At 43.6% G+C, this 20104-nt stretch overlaps 1 protein-coding gene across 1 annotated transcript in view; it reads right to left on the bottom strand.

Moving 5' to 3' along the window:
* Positions 1-20104, bottom strand: part of OTUD7A (OTU deubiquitinase 7A) — a 1253807-nt gene that overhangs the window by 12682 nt on the left and 1221021 nt on the right. Inside the window, exons 13-14 of the mRNA XM_086959365.1 lie at positions 11426-11540; positions 9102-9186 (exon numbers count right to left, since the gene is read on the bottom strand). Coding sequence (XP_086815491.1) covers positions 9102-9186; positions 11426-11540 — 200 coding nt within the window. The remainder of the gene's footprint in view (positions 1-9101; positions 9187-11425; positions 11541-20104) is intronic.

Below are 20104 nucleotides of genomic sequence, written 5' to 3'. Positions count from 1 at the left end.
AACAATTTCACTCTTTTCTCGTACATTTCCTTGTGTACTTGTAGTTCATGGAGACTCTGTAATCCTTCCAGCAGGTAATTGGATTTTTTCTCTGCCTCTCATGGCTCCCTCACTAGGCTTGACCATATTTTTGTAAGTAAATCGCTTTCCCAAAATCGTATTAACTCTATTATTGAATCTATTGTGATTTCTGATCACGCCCTAGTTATTACAGATCTAGATTTGCTTCCAGTACCATCCAAGTCGAGTCAATGGAGGTTTAATAATTCTCTTTTACTTGACCCAGCTTTTTCCTCCTCCTATGTTAACTTTACTGATTAATTTTATGAAGATCCATGTGGATAGAACATTTTGTCAAACATCATACATTGTTTAAACGCTTAGAACATCAATATTCTATAACATCTTCTATGGGAAGCTCTGGATTATGGATGTTTTGTGAGGTTTTACCAAACTCTCTATATGCCTAAATCTTCAGCACATCCTTCTCAGATTGACGACTATTTAAAAGCTGTTGTGAAACCCAACTGTGACATTATGAACTTTCTCTTCTAGAAAACGATATATCTCCCTCAGAAATTCTTTAGGCAAGTTATTCCCTTAAGAAGCTCAAGACTCCAGGACCGGATGGCTTTACGGCAGAAGTTTTCCTTCACTTCTCTAATATTTAACTTCCCAGATTATTGTACATTTTCCACTTTTTCCTCAAGCACTGGGCCTGCTGGGGGCACCTTAGAGGATGCTACCATTTGTCTCATCCATAAAGATGGTTAGGATTCCACACTTTGTAAGAACCAATTGCTCTGGTAAGCATAGACTATAACATTTTCACCAAACTATTGGCGTTGCGCCTTGAACCTTTCTTACCCACACCGATAGGCAAGGAGCAATCAGGTTTTGTCAAGTGGAGACTTGCATCAGACAATTCTAGAATATTTTTTAATATTTAAAAAAAAGCTTTTTCTTTGTTGTATTCCTTGGAGGCTGTATCTATTGACGCAAAAAAAGCATTTGATTGCATTGAATCTACCTTCTTACTCAAATCCCTGTCCTGGCATGGTCTGGGTCCCCATTTCATGGCACTTATTTCTTTGCTTTATAAATCTCCCAAGGAGTCCATTTTAGTTAATAGATTGGGTCGATAAATTCTGTCGTCTTGGAACCCATTGTTTCTTTCTCGGTGGGGTCTTCTTGACTCAATCAAAATGATGATTACAACCATTATCTTATATATTTTATCCATGATTCCAGTATACATACCTATCACATATTTAAATTAACTTGGATTCTTTTTTTTTTTTTTTGTAATCTGTATTCGGTTCTTAAAAAGACACCATAAAAGCACAAATACAAAGTACACACAAAATATTTAAAAACATCAATAATTTTCCATAAAAAGGTATAAATGTTTAAAATTATCTGACACTCTAAAAAGACAAGGGGATCATAAATTTAAATGTTCAAGGGGACGAGTGTTGTTAGGGGCCAATTTCTCTAGTATTCCTCAGTCTTATTGCCATTCGAATAAAGTTTATGGTACAAAAAAGGGTGTGAGCATCCTCCGCTTCCTGTAAGAACCTCAGGGCCAATCTTGCATGTTTAAACTTTAGGTCTTTCAAGATCCCCACCAAGAACTTGCGTCTTGGCATAGTATAAAATGGGCACAGTAAAACAAAGTGAAGGGTATCCTGCGGATTCAATCAATCAATCAATGAATCAGAGTACTTGTAAAGCGTGCTACTTACCCGTGAGGGTCTCAAGGCCCTGAAGGGAGGGGGGGTGGGTGCTGCTACTGTTCGTAGAGCCAGGTCTTGAGGAGTCTTCTGAAGGCCTTGGGTCTGCCGTATGTGGGTAGGAAGGGTGTTCCAGGTCTTGGCGGCGAAGTAGGAGAAGGATCTGCTGCCGGAGGTCATACGTTGGATGCGGGGGACAGAGGCAAGGGCAAGGCTGGTGGAGCGAAACTGGCGGGTGGGGGTGTGGAAGCTGAGTCTGCTGTTCAGGAAGGCTGGTCCGGCGTTGTGGAGTGCTTTGTGTGCGTGGGTGAGGAGTTTGAATGTGATCGTCTTGTCAACGAGGAGCCAGTGTAGGTCGCTCAGGTGGGGGGTGATGTGGCTTCGGCGGGGGACGTTGACGATCAGTCGGGCGGAGACGTTTTGGATGCGTTGTAGTCGTCGTAGGTGTTTGGCTGGGCTTCCTGAGTAGAGTGCGTTGCCATAGTCCAGTCTGCTGCTGACGGGAGCCTGTATCACCATTCTTGTTTCGGTCGGGATCCACTTGTAGATCCAGCAAAGCATGCGGACGGTGTTTTAGCAGGAGGAGGAGAGGTGTTGACCTATTTAGACATGGAGAGAGAGGAGTCTAGGATGAATCCTAGGTTGCGTGCATGTTCGGTGGGTATTGGTGCTGTTTCCATAGTGGTCGACCACCAGGAGTCGTCCCAGGCTGAGGGGGTGGGTCCGAGAATGAGGACCTCCATCTTGTCCGATTTCAGCTTCAGACGGCTGCTCCTCATCCAGTCGGCGACGGCCTTCATTCCCTCGTGGAAGTTGGTTTTGGCAGTGAGTGGGTCCTTGGTGAGGGAGAGTATGAGCTGGGTGTCGTCGGCGTAGGAGATGATGTTGAAGTCGTGATGGCGGACCACTTGTGCGAGGGGGACCATGTAGACGTTGAACAGCGTCGGGCTGAGGATTGAGCCCTGGGAGACGCCGCAGATGATGTTGGTGGCTTCGGATCGGAAGCGTGGGAGGCGGACTCTCTGGGTTCTGCCTGAGAGGAAGGACGTGGTCCAGTCTTGGGCCTTCTCTTGGATTCCGGCTTCTAGGACGCGTGTCTTTAGAGTGTGATGGCAAACCGTGTCGAAGGCGGCTGACAGGTCCAAGTGGATGAGGGCTGATATTTCGCCATTGTCTAGTTGGTGCCTGATGTCGTCTGTGGCGGCGAGGAGGGCTGTCTCTGGTTGCGTCTGAATCCGGACTGGGACAGGTCCAAGATGTTGTTGTCTTCCAGGTGGCGGGCCAATTGAATGTTGACGATTCTCTTGATGACCTTTGCCGGGAACGGGAGCAGGGAGATGGGTCGGAAGTTCTAGAGGTCCTTGGGGTCCGCTTTGGGCTTCTTGAGGAGGGCATTGATTTCGGCGTACTTCCAGCTTTCTGGGAATGTCGCTGTTTCGAAGGAGAAGTTGATGACCTTCTGTAGTTGGGGTGCGATGGCTGCATCTGCTTGTTGAATACTTGGTGTGGGCATGGGTCTGACGGAGAACCTGAGTGGATGGAGTTCATGACCTTGCATGTCTCGTCGTCATTGACGTTGGACCAGGAGGTCAGGTGGTTGGCACTGCTGGTGTTCACAAGTGGCGGTGAAGTCTGGCGTAGTCGGGGCGGTCGTGATGTTGAAGCTGTCGTGGATGTCAGCAATCTTGCGGTGGAAGAAGATGGCTAGTGAGTCGCACAGTTCTTGTGAGGGCAGGATGTCGTTGGCGCTGGGGTTGGAGAGTTCCTTTACAATGCTGAAGAGCTCTTTGCTGACGTGTGCGTTGTTGTCTAAGTGGTTTTTGAAGGAGGATCTGATGAGGTTGTGATGTCTATGGGTGGCGTCCTTGTGGGCTGTGTGATTGTCCATTGTGCATTCGTGGAGCCATATCTTCTCCAGTTTCCGGCATGCCCGGATGGAGGTCTGGAGCTCATCGGTGAACCAGGTGGCTCTTCGGCTGGCGTGGCTGTTGGAGGGTTTCTTGAGTGGGGCGAAGGTGTTCGATCCACTGTCTGAGGTTGCGGGCTGCGGCGTCTGGGTTGGTGGGGTCAGTGGGTGGGTACTGGGCGAGGCTGGTGATCAGCTGGTCGTCTGCGACTTTGCTCCAGCAGCGGCGATGTAGCTGTTAGGTGCGGTGGTGCGTGGTTAGTTTCTTGAAGGTGAAATCGATGCAGCGGTGGACGGTCCAGTGGAATCCAGTGGTGTGGTCGAAGGTGACGTGGGAGCCTGTGGAGAAGATGGAGTCCAGTGTGTGGTCAGCGGCATGGGTGGGAGCAGTGACGAGTTGTCTGAGGCCGAGGTTAGCGAGGTTGTCGATCAGGGTGGCATAGTTGGTGTCGTTGTTCTCGAGGTGGAGGTTCAGGTTCATGAGGATGATGTAGTCCGTGGAGACGAGTGCGTGGGTGCTGGAGAGTTCGGCGATGGAGTCGCTGAACTGAGCCCAGGGTCCGGAGGGTCTGTAGATGAGTGTTCCTCTGAGGGTGGTGTTGGGGTCGGTGTGGATCCGGAAGTGCAGGTGTTCGGCGGTGTTGAGGGTGTCGTCAGCGTGAGTGGCAACCTTGAGTGTGGACTTGTGGACGATGGCTATTCCTCCGCCGATTCCATTGGTGCGATCCCTGCGGGTGATCTTGTAGCCGTCCGGGATGGCTATGGCGATGTCGGACGCCGAGGAAGGCCACATCTGGGGCAGAGGTGTCAATCAGATCCCAGAGCTCAACGGCGTGTTTGCATGTGGAGCAGGTGTTGAGGAGTATGCAGCGGAGGTGGTTGGGTCCAGTCCTTGGAGGTTTGGTGGTTCTGTCGCATGTGAAGCTGCAGGTGCGGAAGGAGAAGGGTCCGTGGGTCCGTTTCGGGGCTGCCTGGAAGCAGGTGTGGTTTCGGCCAGCATTGAGTGTGTGGAGGGTGCTGGCGTGGTAGTGGATTCTGGTGTTGCGGCATTTGCGGGGTCCAGGGGTTCTGGCGCTGGCGCGGTCCTGGTGCGGCTGGGCGCAGATGGGCTTGCCTTAGGCGTGCCAGCGGCGCGGCTGCGAAACCCCTCCATGATAAGGGGGGAGCGAGGGAGGAGCAGCTGGGAGGCGGGAGGGGGGCGGCAAATGGGCAACGACAGGGGCGTGGCCGCCGGGGAACAGCAGCGGGAATGGGCAGGGGTTTACAGATAGAAAAGGGGGGAGGGATGGGGAGAGGCAGCAGGAGAGGGGGGGAAGCAAAGGGAAAAAAACAGGGCACAAAACAGTAAATTACAAAACCAACAGTAGGTTATGCAAAACGGGGCAACACTGGGCAGCAGGGAGAACAGAAAGGCGGGCCGCAGTCAGGCACCGTGGGATCGAACCCACGCCTCACAGCACCACGGAGCAGCAGCGGGAGCACTGGTGCAGCAAGGAGGAGCTCTGCGACAAAGGGGGAGCGGCCTGGCCTGCGATTCAATACTTTCTAAATGTCTTTGTAGTAATAACAAAAAAAAGATTTGTTTTTTTACTAAGCCCTGAAAGACAAAGCAGGAGGGTGGTGTTAATTTTCCAGATTTACAGTTATACCATAAAGCCTTCTACTTAAGACAAGTGTTCATATGGATTTCGCCATTACAATGTTCATTTCTGCCTTTATGGCTGGATATCGACTGCTCCTTACTTGCATCCTTCTCTCCCACAAAGATTCTTTCCTTCTCCTCTAACACTAATATAACATCTTCGTCCCTTTTCAAGCATACTTGCACTTCAGTAAAACCTTTTTATAGAGCCACACACATTGACTTGAGACTCCTTCTTATAATATCCACTTTGATATACTAGTCTCATTACTATAAATAAAAAAATATTTATTTTAGAAATCTAAGATACAAAAGGGTATATTATGGCCCAGAGATTTATTTTCTGATGACGGACCTCATTATTTTTCACACTTCCAACAATTGTTTAAGTGGCCCGCTCCTTCTTACCTAAATATCTTCTCCTCGCAAACATTAGTTTGGAAGTCCTTTATAATTTATCGGAAACTCTGATTCCTTCTACAATGCAGTCTTCTCTTTGTACTATTTTAACCTCTCTTCCTAAAGCACCTCCTATGTATAAATAGCATCACTTTCCAAAATATATCTAAAACTAAAACTAAGGATATGCCTAATTGGGAATTAGATGTGTGCTTTACTTGGCCTATCACTTTCCGTAGCAATATATGGGATAAAATCCATGAGATCTCTAGAACAGCTTCCGCTACTCAGTTATCACAGACTCTAACTTACTCACACCAACCTTGTTAAACTAGCCAATAATACTAACAATCAAGGCTGGTCATGTAATCATACTAATGGTGATCTTACTCACTTGTAATGGCATTGCCTTCCAACAGTATATTTTTGGAAAAAGATTTGATCTCAACTCATTACAATCTTTCACTTGCACTCCTTTAGCACTATTCATTGGAAGTTTATCTGAAGATACTGGCTCAGATATTAATAATAATACGTTGTTGGATCTCATGTTGGTTATAGTGTTACAACAAATTATACTATATTTAACAAGAACGCATGTTCCCCAATCACTCGGATGTCCCTATGTCAGATTTCTGTGCCTAGTTTGACAACTTATTGAGTACAAGGGATAGAGTGGCTAGGGATGGATGGCTTCATTCCACAACTAATGACTGCACAGAATCCTCAGGCTTTCACTTTGACCCTGTCCTTAGATTCAGTAGACAAATTGGACAGAAATAAAAGGCAGCCAAGCACAACCTGAACCTGTACAAAGAGTAGCCCTTCTCACACATTGTAACTTGTCTAACAAAGGTCTTAAAAATCAACAGGATTGCTCTTCCTCTTTTTGTTTTTTAACTGTATCCCAAGCAAGACATCTTACAACAATAATTTGGTAAGCCACAATGTCTGGCAAGCGCATTAAACCCATCAAGAGGATCACAGTAGTAGTAATAGCAAGATGGGCATCTAAGACATAGAAGATGAAGAAGGTGCATTCCTCCTCTGTCTCAGGAAGGAGCTAACGACCCTCCTCCTCAAACAGCATCTGGTTTTAGTGTAACCTCTTGGTATGCCCCTTATATAGAAAGCCCTTTACTTCAACACTTTGCACTCTTCCTACTTTAGGATTGCTATAACCTTCTCCCTGCTCGTGACTAAGTTCTCCCCTGTCAGCAACCACATTTTAGGCAACATGTTTGGCACCCACTTGTCAATACTCAAAACCTATCCCTTACCTTTTCCCTGTACTCCTACGTGTTTCTTCCTTAGCCCTCACCTGAACACATACTCCTTGTATTAACCTCCCCAGTGCATGGTGATCCCTCAATTTTATAGTTTGGCCTTTAAATGTATACATCACTCAATCAACAAATCATAAAGCAGAGCAAAGCTAACCATATTTTCAGTGAAAAGAACAAAACAAAACATCATCAGTACTCGTTTTACAAAAATGATGTCATTGTGATGCCCCAAGGGGTACTTATGCAAGGCACAACTAAGACACTACTTGGCCCTGATTACGAGTATTGTTGCTATTTATCGCACATGATAAATAACGATACCACAGGTTACATCATTTATCAAAAGCGATAAATATGACATATTACAAGTTGTTGGAGAATGACATGTATATTTGGGTGTTTAACGCACCTAAATCCACATGATACAGCAGATACTGCCATTAAATTTAACAGAGATTAACAGGTAGATTCATCATTGAAAAATCGGCTCGCAAAGGGCCAGATTCTGAGAATCTGGCCCTTTGCGAGCGCAATTTTAGCATTTGGGATTCATCATCCCAAATGCAAAAATCGGTAATTGCGAATTCGCTAAATTGCGAGGAATTACATTTAAGGAATCTCTATTTGAGATTCCTTAAATGCAATTCATTAACCATTTTTAAATTGCGAAATCGCAATTTCGGGCAGCTATTTACCGCAAGGTCAAACCTCGTGGTAAATAGCGAAAACTTAGAAAAATGCTTTTAAATGCATTTTTCTAAGTTGCATGTTGCACACGCACATGTCCTTTGGACATGTTTGTGCGCAACACCAATGTAGATTACATTTCAGGGGTGTTACAGGGTGTCCTTTGGACACCCCTAGCACCCTTGAAATCGCATCCTTATTTGCGATTAGCAAATTGCTAATCGCAAATAAGGAATGTGTAGGAATCGCAATTTATTTAGCGATTCCTACATGAATCCCGTTTTGCAAGTCCTTAATAGCGATTCCTTAATAATCGCTATTAAGGACTCGCAAAACGGGACTTTGATGAATCTAGGGGTAAGTTAATTATCGGATGTGCGAAATACCTAACAACTCATAATTCCAGCCTGTGTGTAAACAGGGGTTTACGCAAGGGTTGGAATGAACTGCCTAACTCGTAATCAGGCCGTATACAGTATTCCAGCCAGAAAAAACAGACTACTTCTCATACTTTTACGATTTCACTTTATACTTTATTTCATTTGCAATATAATATTTCTGCCACTATTTTTGGTCTATTATACAATAATAAGTATATCACAGTGGAATAGCAAACCATAACCTTATGCTTTTTTTCCCATCTCTGCCAAGTCATGAAATTACTGACTTTTATAAAGAAATTGTAGCTATACCTCAACTTGGACCAATGTCTGCTCAAATTGCTAACAGTTTTAGATTACTCCATCTGCCAACATTTATCTGAATTCCTCTATGGTGTTATGTAGTTTCTGCAGTCAGCTATAGATGGCAATAAACGGGGGTCATCAGTTCTACCAAACCTCAGGCCTTTCAACCCTATGGGCCCGATTCACAGAACTAACTTAAGACAAAATCCTAAACCTTCTACTTTTGGTATTCACAGAAGTTCGGATTGTGTCTTAAATGTATCTTAAGTGTATCTTAAGACAGATGTAAGACAGAATCCTAACTTAAGTCTGTCTTAAGTCTGTCTTAAGACAAAATCCTAACTTCTGTGAATACCAAAAGTAGTAAATTTGGGATTTTGTCTTAAGTTAGGTCTGTGAATCGGGCCCTATCACTCCATACTACACTGGTTGAACAATCCACCAGAAAATTGATTTCTGACTTTGTAGAGGCGAATCACCTTCTGAACAACTTACAACCAGGCTTACCAGAAGCTAAAAGGGCAGCCAGTCAGCTTTTGGTGTCCTGCACACAGCAGGTGATGGAGGGGTGTTGGTGAATTCCGGGAGAAGAATGCACCATCACATTATGTAATCGAGCATTTAGATGGTGTTAAACTAAAGTGCCCAGATTAGTCTATAGGTGCCTCAGAACAAATATGCAGCATATAACACGGTGTCTGAAGCAACAGAACTGTGTAAACAGTACACAATAAATGGCATGGTGTATGAATGGAGTATTACCCGTGTTTCCGAGGGGATGCGTATCCATGTTACATTCATGTAGCTGTGCAGAAGGTTCAACTTGGCCTCCAGAGACAGGATTAAGCTGTGGAAACAAAGCAGGTAACATTGTGTGTTCAGCTACTTACAAAACTATAGGGTGAGAGCACTTTTACTACCCGCTGAGCTAAGTTCCGAAGGTCTGTTGGATACTTATTCATTACTCCACCTCGGTCCCTTTTACCACCGTAGTACAGAGACATATCAAGTAAGGCATGCAATGGTTGAAGTAGTGTCTCAGTGGGATCAGTTTCTGCTGCGACATGATGCCTCCAACCACCCAAGTCCTGAGGTATCCCCATGTCCATCCTTGCCAGACTCATTTTATATTAGTTTCTGAAACTCCTTTCATGATTAGAATATCCATAATATTATTAACAGCTCTAATCTGCATGAACAAAATTTAGTGGGCACAATGCACAAAGGCATGTTTACCTAAATTCGATTTAGGTGCGCAATTGGCATCAAATAGAAACTTGGAGTGCACAAAACCTGCATTTATGCCTGTAAAGCGATTTACTCACATTTAAAATAAATTAAACCACGTTAGTGTAATTATCCACACGGGTAAATCTTCTCTCATGAGACGGTGTGGGCATTCCAGGTCATCGATGCCACAGAAAGCTTCTGACTACTGACATATCATTGATTTTGTGGGTATTCATAGAATTTTTCACAACCATTCGCACCCTGCACGAGATATTTACGTTCTGGCAATGGCTGGCGTAAAACCATATCCAGGGCACAAAAAGGAAAAGACACACCATATGTAGCTACACAAAGATAAAGAGAAAAAAGCTAGCATGGGAAGGTACATTTTTGCTACCTTTTTGCATATGTGAAAATTCATTACCTGTATGTAAATGTTTGCACGTGCAAAAGTTTACGATTTAGAGTACTATTCAAAGGCAGTGGCTGGCTTTGCTTTCCAGGAGCACTCTAAGATTTCGTTTTTTTTAAACAATGTGATTTTTCTCAAGATGAAGCTGTAAACCCACAGAGGAAAAGTATGCCTTTTATATGCTTGAAGTGTTTTGTAACTACAAAGCAGTACACGGTAATTCAAGCTGAGTTTGCAAATTACGTTATACTTTGAAGAGTATTTTTTAAGTACGCTAATTATATTAACTAGACTGTACAATGTTCTGATCTATCTAATAAGAGTATAGTTACGAGACAAATTGCTTCCACCACCACGAGATACAGCAGCACAAATTGCTGAGATTCATAGCCACTTTTCTAACTGTAAAGTAATGTTTAATTTAAAAAATCATGTAACAGTGAGGACAGCTGGCCTCGTTCCGCCTCCTCCCATTGCTTCAGTCAGCTGCACACGTTCCGCTCCTCCCCGCGCTTCATCTATCTCAACCCGACTTCACCGCTGCTGTCTGCCGCTCCTCCCCACGTTAGATGATGTCAGCACGCACATCCACGTTGTTTGCTCACACAGCCGGTGCTACTTCTTAGGGACTACTTTTTTTTTATTGTTTATTTTTTTAATAATGTTTATTTTTATTTATTTTATAGCCTATTTCCATCTACAGGACCCCCCCCCTTCCAACGCTGTATTGGGTGTTGCATTGGTTGTGTACTTTTCGAGTTTACCTGGCTCAAAGGACACAGTTCTCTCTTTATAATAGTAGTATAGAGTATAGATTATTCTCCTATTGGCCTTTTCCTAATCCTAATACATTACCTCCTCGTCCATCTTCCTTGATGCAATCTTTACGCTTGAGACGCCTCTCCTCTCTGACAGTACCAATTGCCTAGCTGAAGCAAAAACGTTTCATCAAGATGGCACCATTACCTAGGCACCACCACGGGATGCAAGGAACTAATGATTCACAACTTGTAATATAGCACTCAAATGAAAGAAGTATAACACACCAAACTGGAAATTATCAACTACCATGCCCAGGGTGAGAGGGCAGGACTCAGGATGCATCAAGAAAGACCAGGACTCAGAGTAATGAAGATTACTGGTAAGTAACCGGGGCATTATCTACATAGGTCTGCTGGCATGACACAAAACCCCAAAGTAGCTTAACAAACAATTACGCTCACTCTTACGATGGATTCAGGAGCATCTGAGATAATATTAATAAAGGTAATAACGATAAACAACGGATCAGGCAGATAAATAAAAATAAATTAAAGATCAAAAATATGTTGGTGCTTTTAACTGTTAACTGGGTTTATGGTAAGTGCTATGGTAATGTTGCCTTTGGAACTTGAAACTACCTACCTCTTTTATTTTTTTGGTTAATTAAAATTCAGACATTTACCTGGCCAATCGTGTGTTATCGTTATCATCTTTCCCCCACTCCCAATCACTTCCAGGGTCAACGGCAAAGTGCAAAGGCAGCAATTTGTGTTCTGAGTCGGTCAGAGGGATAACAGCTGCAGGAAACAGAGATTGTTAAAATTACAAAAAGAAAAAAACAACAACAGAAGCAATTAAAATACAGTTATCATGTTTCTACTGAATAATCATGACATATTATGATATTCTAAAATTGTAAAATAAATTCCTTTCCCTCTGTAACTTCGTGGCGTATTCTTTAAAACATTGGAACCCTCACAAAATTGATGAACCTTGCAAATAAAAAATAAAAAATAAGGTTAGAAAACTTGACTTACATGATAAAAAGTCTGCAAAAAACATGGAAGAATTCTCTTGTAAAAAGGTTTCTGGTAGGAAACTCTTTTATAAAATGGTGTCTTGCACTTTTTATCTTACTTATTCTTTCATATGTGCATTCTGTCTCTTCCAAGTAGATTTTCATTCTCATATTTTAAGTGCAACTTCACTCGAAGGAGACAGGTGAGAAAAACAAAGTTGAATAGATCCCAAGAGCAATATCTTGGGGTATACAGATTTCACAGGTGCAGACTTTAGAGCGAACACTAGGTTATACCACTCCAATAATCTCATCAGCAACAGCGATTAGAATGTAGTTATAATTATATTTAATAAGCCTACATTTTGACCCCCGCCCCAGCTGCGAGCCTGTCTTTTTGATCAAGTACTCGCATATGACTATTGACATTTGCTATTATTAGTCACCAAAGAGATGTCTCCATTGCCCATCAGAAGCCATTGGGGCCAATGGCACCATTGGTAAAATAATGCCTGAAATAGGATAGCCATTATACACTCCCCATTTGCTCAGACAGCCATCATTTCCTGTTTCAAAAAGTCTAAAGCAAGTAGTCAGTCTTTCACTGTCTCTAGAGCAAGGGAACAGAACGCCCTGTCTTTGTTTATGTGGAAGTGCTATACCCCTTAAAAATCTGTATGACAGTGGAGCACCCAATATTGGGTGAATCGGGATGTTGTTAACCTCGAGGCCTATTGGGCAATGTGTCCCCAGAGACAAGATTCAAAACAGCATTTCTAAATACAGTCAATAAGAAAGGACTGACTCAAAAAGGGGGTTTGAGATTATATTTAAGGGTAACCATGAAGATTTTTTAAAAGTTAATCTGCAATGCAGAAATATGAGAATGCAAAAGTAGCAACAATCTCTATAATATAGGTAGAAATAATTTGCCATGAAGTCTCTCAGTGATAGAGTAGTACGTAAGGGTGAAATCAGATTTAGTCTAAAATGTGCTGCAAACTCGGTAAGAAATAGGACAGTACCCCTAGAAGCTCAAGAAAATTCTACGGATAATCCCAAATTCAAAGGTATATATACAGTTTTGTAGAATAGAAAATTATTGAAACTGTAAAGTCAGCACTGTGCAATCATTGCTATAACAAATCAGATTCTCTCAATTTAAACATCACATACCCTATCACCCTAGTATTAGTCCAGCACATGAATACTGGTGCACCCCCTTCTGGCCTCGGCGGTGGTTATATAATCAACACCGAAACATTGAGAACAAATGGAATTACAGTGCGTTAGCTGGAAGAACCTTGACACGTTGCTAAAGCTTCTCTTAGCAGGTTCTTCAAGAACAATATGTCATACAAAAATAAACAACTCATGAATTTCTGCATACACTAACAAGAAACACAAACACAAAATGTACATCATGATGCAGCATCCATTTTAAGCAAAATGTCGTTGAGGTCTGGTCGAGGCCTAGCTAGCCAAAGCTAGAAAAAGACACATAAATACATCGTAATGATTTTGTTTCAATCGCTATAGCTCTATGTTAGTATACACATGTGAACATTGGTGCAGAGCAACTAATATTACGCAAAAAAATACCCTTAACACCTTAGGAGCGTCGAACGTTCAGCGCCAAGTGCTGAACGTTCGAATAACCGGTGCGGCCCCGTCGGCCAACGGACGTGTGCAGCACTGGCAAGGTAGTGCTCGCGACGACCGTTGGCCGACGGCAGCACTTAAAGGGTTAAGTCTTTCAGAAGAAACTAACATTACAGAAGAAACTAATAGTTTGTCTTCTAAGAAAGGGTTGAAGTCTTTGCTCTTCCTTAAATAATGAAGGTTTGTGCTTTTTTAGATTTTTTGTGACTTGCTTGCCTTTGAGCACTTACTCAAGACAAGCACAGCTATGGATAACAGCACCCTTTAGAAATGTAGCAACATAACAAAATATTACAAAGGCCCCCCCCCCCCCCCCCCCCCCCCCCAGCCCTGATTTACCATAAAGCCTAGAATGCCTGCAATATGCCATTGGTGGAGCATGTTACTACTCCAAATCCACCACAATCTCTAGAGTGTCCACATTATGCCACTGAAAAAATGCGATATATCAATGGATGAATGGGGCTATCATATTGTCTAAAATACTCACATATGCCAAATGGGGCCTACTTATGCTAGATTCACTGTAATGGCCAGGCATTAGGCTAACGACGGATGCTGGAGATCTGAATTATAGAGAGAAAGACTGTAAAGGCTTATGGACTGTATTCACAAATAAAACACAACAACATTAAAAATGATTACTTAATTAATGTATCAGTAATTGGATCTAACGTTTAGAGTGGGAGGCAAACACGAGTTTACTGTTGTAAATCGGGTATAATTTTATCCAGTGCAACAAAAGCACTGAATTTAGAAGTTAAGATGGCTGCTCTGTTTACAAATTAACGCAGTCAACTTGTTCTCGACTGATCAGCAAATAGATCAGTGTAGCAATAACACAGCAATACTTGAGTGGTAGGAAATTTAAGATGGAGTAATTACACTCCTGGGTCATACCCTCATACAATACATGATAAAATTATACCTGTACTTTCTGGCAATGCGAATTCCTTGATTATTCTAATGCACATTTTACAAGGCAATATTAATCAATATCTAACTTAACATCCTACAGATGAGTAGTACATAATTCATTGGCAGCCTGAAGGGCACCACAAAGCTGACAGTGATTAACTAACCTAGAGCATGCCTATAATGTCTGCTCTTTATTGTTCACCTTCAATAAAACATTATAATATGTGTGGCTATGGTTCCAAATGTTTTCTCAATTAAATACATATGTACAGCTGTCTATAACCTGCCTGCACAGGCAAATGCAATCATTAGCTTCACAGTAATAAATTATCATCATGCTCCGTGATAGTGCAGCTCATTACTAGGCCCGTGTACTGAAAGAAATGTAATCAGATATCAACATGCCATCTTGTCCAGGGTCGGACTGGTCCAGGCACCAAAATAAAAGTAGCCCGATTAGTGAATTAGAAAGCTACACAATGCCCAGGGTATTCGTCTTGTCAACGTGAATGTGAATGTCTTTTAGCCATGTTGTCTAGCAGTACATCTACTGTTCAGCATGTTTGAAAGTAACTGGTGCTAATGTAAAGCACTCAAATATCTTCGAGTGGTGTTGGTGCTACACAAAACTGGATACAAACAAAATGGAAAAACAGAGTCAGTGGAGGAGGGATCTGTGCAACAGAGTTTAGCGGGGCAAGCAGCAATGGGCGGGAGGTGACCTGGCAACCAACATCAAATGCGAGCAGCCTATGGGAGATTAACAGCCTGATTCATCATTCTCCCGTTTTGCGAGCCCCTAATAGCGATTCATAGCGAATCGCTATTAAGGACTCGCAAAACGGGATTCATGTAGAAATTGCATAAAGAAATGCGATTCCTACATAATCCTTATTTGCGATTAGCAAATTGCTAATCGCAAATAAGGAATAACTCGCCATTCATTCCTATGGGCCAAAAGGCCCATAGGAATGAATGGGGAGTATTCCTTATTTGCGATTAGCAATTAGCTAATCGCAAATAAGATAGCGATTTGAAGGGTGCCAGGGGTGTCCAAAGGACACCCTGTAGCACCCCTCAAAGGAAATTTTACACAGGTGTTGCACACACACATGTCCAAAGGACATGTGTGTGTGTAACATGCAACTCAGAAAAATGCATTTAAAAGCATTTTTCTGAGTTTTCGCAATTTACCACGAGGTCTGACCTCGCGGTAAATTGCGGCCAGAAATTGCGAATTCGCAAAACAAAATTGGATGATGTATTGCATTTAAGGAATCTCAAATAGAGATTCCTTAAATGTAGTTCCTCGCAAAATTGCGAGATCGCAATTAGCGATTTTTGCATTTGGGATGATGAATCCCAAATGCAAAAATCGCACTCGCAAAGGGCCAGATTCTCAGAATATGGCCCTTTGCGAGCCGATTTCGGCTTCATGAATAAGGCTGTAAGTGATTTACAATCACAAAATCTGGAACTGGTGCTAATGTAAAGTACCCCAATACCTTTGTGTGGTGTTTGGCACCATATAAAACTGCACACAAAAAAGTGGCTAGTCCTTATGTAAAGTGTTCCATTACCTTCGGTGGTGTTAGTGATATTAAAACGGAACAAAAAAAAGAAAAGCAGAGTTGGGCAGTAGAGGATCTGGGGAAAGAGGGGACATGTGGAACAGGAGTTCAGCGTGGGCAAGCAGTGTCTGGCAGGAGTATGACGGGCAGCCAACAGCAAATGTGGGCTGCCACAGAGAGATTAAGTAATTTGCCTACGTTTACAGTGTCCTCATCAAAAGTAAGTGGTACTAAGGTAAAGCACTCCAATACCTTCTGGTGGTGTTGGCAATGTATGAAACTGCAAAAAAAAATTTGAAAAGCAGATTTGGGGGAGGAGGGGATCTGCGCAATGAAGTCCAGCAGGGCAAACAGATCCGGGTGGAGAATTGAGGGGCAACCAACAGCAAATGGGTGCAGCCACAGGGAGATTCAGTGATTTGTCCATAATCACAAATAGTTGGAACTGGGACCGAGGCTAGGGAGAGGATGCGACATTGTCATGGGAGAGTATGTGGCATAAGGGAAACAGCTGCCGACTATGAGGCTGGGAAACCTGGTTTGAGTTTCAGCATAGGATTAACATCCTTGATTCTGGGCAAATCACTAAGGGCCATAAGCATTCATTCCTATGGGCCTGGAGGCCCATAGGAATGAATGGGAATTACTGAATCGGTAAATACTGATTCGGTAAAAGGGGGAACACATTAAAGGGGAGCAGGATGTCACTTTGACACCCTGTTGCACCCCTCAATAGTGCATGGGTGCACATATGGCACACATACATGCCCTAAGGGTATGTATGTCTGCCACATATTACTGTTTTAAATTGAAAAAAATTGCTTCTTTTAGGGTTTTCGATATTTACCACCAACTCAAAGTTGGTGGTAAATAATGAATCCTAAAATGGGAATAGCACTCATTTGAGTGCTCCCTACATTACAGATTCGGTAATTTACTGAACCGGTATGTTAAGAATTCGGTAATTTACTGATTCCTTAAGTTACCGATTCGGTAAAATACAGAATCCTACAATCATGCCACCTACATCTGAAAAGCCTAATACCGGTCGGTAACGGTCGAAATTCGCTAACCTCCCTGTGCCTACAAAAATGAATGTGTCCCGGCATGCACAGTGCGAATCTGGCACCAGGCCCCCAAGCGCTTGGGCTGGACTGATGTACTGACACAGTCAACTCCGTTGTGGTACACACAGAAGTTGGGACTCTTGTGCCAACAACAAGGGTTTGACAAATGGGACACGATTGGACTCTCCAATATAGGTCACCTCGTGAAAAAGGGATGAGTCCTATCGTTCCCGGAACTGCAGGAGAAATACCTGCAGATTCTTCATGCCCTAATGACAGCTTTTCCAGACATGGGTAACCTCCCGGAATCCTCTACTCTTGAGGAACAACTACTCTCTGAATCACTCCCTGACAAAGCCATTTCCCTAACGTACACCAAGCTGTGTAATAACCTATCTGACCCTTTCCTAGCTCTCCGTAGCCGGTGGCAAGCCAACATTGATGACATTGACAACAACGATTGGCAAACAGCGCTAATGTCACCGAGGGATGCAGCCATTTCACTTAGCTTCCGGCTGATTCAATTGAAAGTTCAGCATAGAACTTACTTTACCGGGTTTACAATAGCTAAAATTGGGATGCATCAGGCGCATATTGTCTGAGGGGGTGTCACCAAGATACAACCTTTTACCATACTATCTGGAATTGCCCATTCCGGCGTCACCTATGGGAAGGGGCTAGCACATACCTGCAAGACGCACTATGCAAACAGTTCAGGCTCACTCCATCCTTGGGGCTCCTCAACATTTGAGAACCATCCGGCCTTACTGAAGTGGACCAACAACTTGTTACTTTGGGTTATGTGTCGGTGAAGAGAGCCATTACAATGTGGGGGGTGGCAGGGCAGCCTTCAATAAATGTATGGGCGGCTGAGCTGGATAAATGTAAGGTAGCAGAAAAAGAAGTATTCAAACTCAGAGGATGCCCCAAGAAATGGGATAGGAAGTGGAGTGGGTAGAATGCTTATCGTGGAAACCTATTTATATCTCCTACTGTCGAATTGGAAATGGCTAAGGGGAAACATCTTGCACTGGACTTGATGGAATGAATGTATAACTATGTTCAGTAATCTGTACCTGAGGTTCTAAGATCGAACTGTCTGCAGTCTACATCTGTGATGATTGGAACTTTATTACTAATAAAAAAAACAGTAAAAAAAAATGAATGTGTCCTGTGGTTAGTGTAAAGTGTTCCAATACCTTTGAGTGTTGTTGGCACTAAGAATACTGCACAAACAAAGTAAATGGTGCTAATGTAAAGCGCTTCACTACCTTTGAGTGGTGTTTGCGCAATATAAAACCGTTCTAAACAAAAAAGAGAGAGGACGGAACAAGAGGGCTCATCCGTCTCCTCAAAGAACTATTAACAAACAAAAAGAACAACCTAAATTGAATCTCCAAAGACCAGGATCCTACAGGTTACGGAATTTGTATCCCTTAAGGAATACCCATTGGGTTTTTAAAAGAACCCTCACCCACTAACCTAGTTGGTGGCATGCTTCATCTTTGGGTCGCACCTAGGGAGCCGAGTGCCTCCTAGGCGTGCTTCGATTCCTGAGTACAGTGGAGCAGGATTTTGTTGGGTGGGTATGTGAATAAAGTGGGAGTGAACTTCAAAATTAACTCCAGGACACTAAGGCAAATTACAGAAGAATATTTTTATTATGGAGTTCCTCCATTTTAAAAATCAAGGGTGGACTTGTAGGAGAAAAAATAATTTTGCACATCCCAAAGAAGTGAAGGGTCTACATGTTTCAGCCAAACAAGCCAGTGTCAATTGGCTTTCTTTAGTACCAGTGCTACCAGGACCTGCCGGATGCTAAGCAGGTATCCGGTACACACACACACTAAGGTGTGCGTAAGTGAAAAAGTGGCTCTGTAACATAATCATTTCCACCGGCAATGAAAATTACTGCAAGAAAATGTGAGACAAAACATTTACATCTAACAGTGACTACATCAAACAGTTAATAGTGGATTCAGAGTGGACCACGGTGGTAGTATCCAGATATTTGTTCACACTCTCACCCTGCAGGAACCACAAACCATGTGCCCACGCTACCTGTTATATCTCTGCTGCACGACTACAATCACCAGTAGCGGCGCCCCAGGAGTGGACGGGCAGCCAAGAACTCTGTGTGAGGGTTCCACTTCAAGATTTGGCCCTACCAGGACTACGGCCGACACTCTTCCAGCCACAGTTCCAGACTCAGTTCAATACTTGGGCATTCCTCAGTTTCCGTTACCCTGACCACCCTGATGCTGTTACGATGGTAGCTTCCCTCCACGTAAAGTTTCCCTGGCACGGTTGTCACTTCTTGCTTCATTTTGTGCTGATGAGCATTATTTTACGCCTACACGGCTTAAGCCGGCTCATCGTGGACTCCGCCTCCGAAATCTTTTTGGCCTACTTCTTGTGATCTGTCAGTAGGAGACCCATGTTCTGAGCCACAGTATCTTGTGTCCTTGTTAACTGCTATTATTGCTTCAAAGTGGGCCTCCAGTCCCGGGTCTTTAGACTCCCATAGTATGCCGAAATTGTACTCACTCCCAGTAGAGCTTCCACAGGGGTGGCTGCCTGTATGGCTTTGTTCTGACTATTGCTTCTATGTGCATGCCTGAGGTCCAAAAAGAAATCCATGGCTCCAGTGCTCCCCTAGAACCTCAAGAGAAAAAGTTGGGGGGGATTCAGGGCCGCCACCAAGAGCTCAGAGGCTACAGCTCAACCAGGGCTCCATACCAACCCCTGCTCTGGCACCCGCCAAAACGCCAGCAACCCATTGCCTTGGTGCTCACTGACCAGGCCCAAAACATCACCGGCTCCATACAAGGTCTGCCACCTTCCCTCTCTGGCACGAGCACTCCAAGTGCCCTCAGCACTTTCGTACCTTCCTGTTCTAGTCGCTGTTGAGTGCACCTCTGCATCTTCTGGCTTATACCACCCAACTCCAATCTGCACCAGCTCAGGCCTCCTCCTGCAGGCTTTTTCTGTCCCCAACAGAGAAGGGGCACCCTCCCCTATGTGACACTCCTCCATTTAGTTCAGGAGCCCCAGTGCTACGTCTATGGCTCAAAGTCTCCGCAGTACACCCAGGCACGGTGTCCTTCTGTGGGCGAGTGTAGTAA

This window comes from Lissotriton vulgaris, chromosome 2_2 (assembly GCF_964263255.1).
Source record: "Lissotriton vulgaris chromosome 2_2, aLisVul1.2, whole genome shotgun sequence".
NCBI classification, from domain to species: Eukaryota; Metazoa; Chordata; class Amphibia; order Caudata; family Salamandridae; genus Lissotriton; species Lissotriton vulgaris.
The sequence above is the reverse complement of the archived record's forward strand: the minus strand, read 5'-3'. Positions and strand labels throughout refer to the sequence as shown.